Genomic DNA, 4,913 nt, shown 5'->3' with positions numbered 1-4,913 from the left:
CCCAGGAAATGTCAAGGTCTTTGAAGTGAGGCTGGGAGCTACATAACCAACTGGGGAAAAAAAATTAAAAGGTGGTTTTATGTTATTTGTAATGTGTTGGCAGAAGTTTTGTTTTTTCTCTCCCATTTCTTGAGGAAAGGCATTAAACTCGTCCTTGAACGGAAATCACAGAAGGAAACCATAAGGCATTTTAAACAAGGATAAAAGAAGGGCATCTGCTTAGGTGTCTGGAAGAGGGTGGGCGAGGCAAGAGAGAAGCACACCACGGTGTGAATATAGCCAAGTATTCCATTTATTAACAAAATAAGTCTTACCAAGGGAGAGCTCTGTTCGTCCCAAATAGGCCCCGCAGCCCCCGCGCTGCCGCATCAGACCAGAAGGAGGGAGGAGTGGGGAGAAGACCCCAGTCGCTGCGGGGTCTACTCTGGGGGCTCTGCCGGGCCAGGCCTAGGAGAAGGCGGGGGCTGCTGTGATCCGAGAGCTCCCTGACGCCCCAAACTTCCCCGAACGCAGCTAACGAGCTCCTGATGTCCGCTGACATCGCCACCGGTCTGCTTTGGAGGGATCTAGCGAGAGTCACCTACCCCACCCCTACTGCCAGGGGAGGGGTCGTTGCCCCCACGAGGGAGAGAAAAACAAGGACTATAAAGCACTTCGCAAAATGTAAGGGGCCGGCTTCGCGCCAGCGGGGCCTTCTGGGACTTTGAATTCAACCAGGTGAGCGCTCCAGGTGCCCCGACAGGCGCACTGTGGCCACTGGGTGTTAGGGGCGGGAGTCTGGAAGGTGACGGTAGACGGCAAGGCTCTGTCAGGCCACTTGGGTCTCTCTGGGGGCGAGCCTACTGGTAGGGTCAGGGCTCTCCGTGCTGAGAGCAAGGTAGGGGAGCAAGGCCCTACTTTTGGGGGGCAGGGTCCAGACCAAGGACCCTATGCGCGGAGGGTGGCGGGGGAGGAGTCCCGGAGCAGTGTACCAGGTCAATAGAGCTCCAGGGCCCCTGCCACCCAGGTGGCCCCCTCCACCCCCAAAATGAGTTACAAAAAAAAAAAATCTCCTCTCTGTTACTTGTACAACAAAGGAAAAAACAAAACAAAACAAAAAACAAAAATAGAACCTCAAATGGAAGGAAACAAGAGGGAATGAAGGGGTAAGAGGGAAAAAGAGAAGGGGGAAACGCAGTTTTAAGTTAAGACTCATGCAAGAAACTCCCTAGGAAGGGAAAACAAAACGTCTAGAAGAACCCAAAGACCCCAACTCTCCCTCCTCTCCCTAAAACCAAACCAATCAAAACCAAAAAAAGAGGAAAAGGAATAAAAAATGTAAAACTTATATCTAAGAAAAAGAAAATAACAGAAAGGAAGAGGGGCGAGGATCATGTCGTTATTTGTGGGATTAATATTATTATTTGGGGGAACACAGACTTTTTGCATACCATTGACTCATGTGGGCCGTTAATGCACTTATATTCCCAGCTTGTAAGCTAACATTACAGTAAATAAATACACAGTCCGGTGGGGAAGGGCTGGGCGGGGAATCCCGGCAGGGTCAAGCAGTAGTGGAGGTTGCAGCGGCGACGGCAGGTGGGGAGGGAGGAGGAGGGAGAGGGAGGAGGGTGAGGGGGCTGGGGTGGAGGAAGAGCTGTAGTTACTGGTATCCCAGCGCCGAGGCTGAAGCTAGTCTCTGTCCATACAGCGCGTATGGCGAGTAGTAGGGTCCGGCTGTGGGGAGGGACGGCACGGCCAGGCCCCCAGCTGTGGATAAGTGGCTCTTGCTATAGGGGTGGTACCGGCTTAGCCCCAAAGTGTGTGGACTCCGCAAGGACAGCGACCCGGGGCTGCCGGGGGCGGCGGGCGGGGGGAGGTGCAGATGGCAGGAGGCGGCGGCGGCGGCGGCGGCGGCGGCGCTGCCCAGGCCCGAGGCCCCGGGGTAGGCGGCCAGAAGTTTCTCGGCTCCTGGCAGGGCCGTGTGGGTCCGTAGGTGGCTGAGCAGCTCCTCGGAGGTGGCGAAGCGCTTGTCGCACGGCCCACTGGCCGCCACCCAGTTGCAGCTGTGCGGCAGCGGTTCGTTCTGCAGCATGAAGCCGTAGGTGTAGAGCGGGTGGCCGGGGAGTGCGGCCTGGGCGGCGCTGGACGAGAGCGCGGCGGGCTGCAGCGGGTGCCCGGGGTACACCAGCGGGTAGCCCCCCGCCTTCAGGCTGGGCCCGGCAGGGTCGTGCGCGCTGCAGGTGGAGCAGCTGGAGCCGCCGAGGTGCGAGGCGCTGTGGTAACCTCCCAGGCAATAGGGGTCGCGGCATAATCCCTGCAGGAAGGAGGGCGGGGAGGCCCCGGTGAGCGGGCTGGAGCTTGGGGGCTTGCCCGGCGGCAGGCCCAGGCCCCCAGACAGTTGGCCTCCCACGAGGCCGGACTTGCTAGGATCCAGGCCAGGCACGAACTGAGACGGGTAGCCGGCGTAGGCGCCCACGATGGAGCCGTGGTAGCCAATGCTGGAGGGCGGCAGCGGGAACACCGAGTGGCCCGGCTTGTAGGGAGACACCGGCGCCACATGGCCGGTCCCCACCAGCGCCGAGGGCGGCTCGGACTTGCGCCCGGAGGCCCCGGACTCGGCGCCACCGTGCGCCCCGGACTCCCCACCGCCGCCGCGGCTCACGGCTGCCGGCTCCGGGCTGGGCTTGGGCTCCTGGTCTTTCTTGTCCAGCTCCCCGCCGCCAACCCCGCCGCTGTTCTTGCAGTCAGAGTGGTGCGGGGAGCCGCCGCGGGAGCCGCCGGGCGACGACGAGGACGAGGACGCGGAGACCGGCGCTCCATGCGGGGGAAAGGGCGGGCAGGCGGCGCTGGGGACCCTGAAGCCCGCCTTCTCTCCCGGGGACGAGGAGGACGAGGAGGAGGTGGAAGACACCGAGGAGGAGCCGCTGTCTTTGCGGGAGTCGCCGCCGCCGGAGCCCTTGGAGTAGGGCTTGAAGCTGGACTTGTCCTCGGCCGGGGAGTCCCCCAGCTGCTTCAGGGCCGCGGCCGCGGAGGCAGCGCCCGGGGCTGAGCGGCCAGGGTCCTTCTCCGCTCCCAGCCCGTTGGCCGCCGCCGCCACCGAGTTGAGCTTGGAGGAGGGCGGCGGGTCCGGCTTGCCGATCTGCGAGCAGGTCTGGGCCAGCAGCGCCAAGGGGCTCTTCTTGGCGTCCAGCTGTGGGAGAGACAAGCAGGGGGAGGGAGAAAGAGTGAGACTCTGAGGCCTGCGGGGAGAGCGGGGGCGCCCGGGGAGCTGGCCGGCGGCGCCACGGGGCGGGGCGGGCCTGGGGAGAGGGTCTGCGAGCGAGGGCCGGGCCGGGCGCGGCAGCTGGCAGAACTGCGCCCACACTGCCTCTGGGTCCCGGGGTGCGCCGCAGGCCCTGCGGAAGGGGTTCACCCAGGACCCCTGAGGGAGAAGGTGACGTCTCTGGAGTCGGGGCTGTGACTCGCCACTTCCCTCTAATGTCCCCCTCCTCCAGGCCCAGGAAAAAACTTATTCCTTTAGTTTGGGGGAACTTCGCTTGGGACGGGTTTCTGGCGATGGCGCCGCGGGGCAGGAGCGGGGAACGCGGATTCTAAAGGAGGGGCTGCAGTTGGCGCTCTCTCCGTAGCCCCTCCCTCCCGGGGAGGGCACCCAGGGAAGAGGCAGGAAGAAAGACCCGGGATCGGGAGCGCCCGGGCGCCGTGCGCCCTCACCGGATGGTACAGAGGCGGAGTGGGACCCGGGCAGCCAGGGCTTCAAAGAAAACAGCCCGGCGTGGGGGCGGGGCGGGGGGGGGGGAAGACCCAATAGAGATCACCTCCTGGCTGGAAACTGGGCACCAGAGGAAAAGTAAAGGACCCAGAGGGGACTCCAGGAGCAAATCCAATCCGAGAGAAAACACGGAGCTCCGAAGGGCGAGCGTGGAAGGAGACCCTTCCACGGGGAAGCCTGGGGAGGCCCTGGTGGGCTCTGATCCCTCGGTTTTCTTCCCCTCCTCACTCAGCCCGCCGGCGTGACCAGACTTGGGCGTCGCACCGAGCCCCGGGGCGCAGGGAGCTGGGTCAGGGTCCCGGTCGCGGTGGGAGGAATGGGGCCGGTGTCGGGGGGGCAGCGGCCGGGGACTGACCTCAATGGGGCTGACGGGAGTGGAGGACAGCGGCTGCAGGTACTCCGGGTGCAGGAGGTGACCGGTGTGAGCGCTCAGCATCTTCAGGACCCTGATCGGGAGCCGGTTCGCCTGGCGCAGGGGGTCCGCCGGTGGCAAGAGGGACACCGCTGCCGGCACCGCCGGCCTCTTCCCGCCGCCGCCGCTGCCGCTGCCGCTGCCGCTGCCGCTGCCGCTGCTTTCGGGTGTCCTTGGGTTAGATCCAGCGGGCGAATCGCTCATTTGGAGGAGGCAGCGCCGCTGGGGGGGCGGGGAGGGCGGGGGAGCACCGGGGAGGCGAGCTCCCGGGGCGGGTGGGCTCGCTCCGCAGCGTCGATCGCGGTGCAGCGGGCGCTGCGCCTCCTCGCCGCCTCCCCTCCTCCACCGACGCCGCCGCAGCCGCCACAGCCGCTGGCCCCGGCTAGCAACACAAAAACCTTCGCCTTCCGCGAGCCGCACGTCAAATAGCCGCGATCGGCAGCCACACTTCAAAGGGATCGCCGCGCCCGCCCAATCGCAGCTCTCGCCGGGACCCCGGGGCGGGGAGAGCGGCGGGCGGAGGCCTGCTCCATCGGTGGGCGGGGAGAGCCTTAAAGGGGCCGCGCTGCGCGCTGCCGCTGCCTCGGTCTCGGCCGCTCCCGGAGTTCCTCCCCTCCCCCCGACTGGGCCTTCCTCGCCCTGGGGTCCCGCCTGGGACGGGACTTCTCCGGGACCCTGAGCTCTGCGCCCCGTCCTCCTTTCCTGTCGTTCTGTCTCCTCTCTCCCTTCTCACCACTGGGTGGGTGAGGG

At 64.9% G+C, this 4,913-nt stretch overlaps 1 protein-coding gene across 1 annotated transcript; it reads right to left on the bottom strand.

Moving 5' to 3' along the window:
• Positions 1-270: 270 nt before the first annotated feature.
• Positions 271-4,608, bottom strand: ZNF703 (zinc finger protein 703). The gene is made up of 2 exons (XM_032143879.2): positions 4,107-4,608; positions 271-3,172 (listed from the first exon to the last, which is right to left on the bottom strand). Exons 1-2 carry the CDS (start codon positions 4,365-4,367, stop codon positions 1,643-1,645), a joined length of 1,791 nt encoding a protein of 596 aa, XP_031999770.1. The 5' UTR covers positions 4,368-4,608; the 3' UTR covers positions 271-1,642.
• Between the last annotated feature and the right edge of the window lie 305 nt (positions 4,609-4,913).

The sequence above is a fragment of the Hylobates moloch genome, unplaced genomic scaffold, assembly GCF_009828535.3.
Source record: "Hylobates moloch isolate HMO894 unplaced genomic scaffold, HMol_V3 SCAFFOLD_22, whole genome shotgun sequence".
Taxonomy (NCBI): domain Eukaryota; kingdom Metazoa; phylum Chordata; class Mammalia; order Primates; family Hylobatidae; genus Hylobates; species Hylobates moloch.
This window is presented reverse-complemented; position numbering and strand designations above follow the sequence as displayed.

Excerpts from the sequence above, each read along its gene's own strand:
- ZNF703 (XM_032143879.2), bottom strand. The coding sequence starts at position 4,367 with ATGAGCGATTCGCCCGCTGGATCTAACCCAAGGACACCCGAAAGCAGC. Across the intron at positions 3,173-4,106 it reads CTCCCGTCAGCCCCATTGAG|CTGGACGCCAAGAAGAGCCC; the intron begins GTCAGTCCCCGG and ends TCTCTCCCACAG.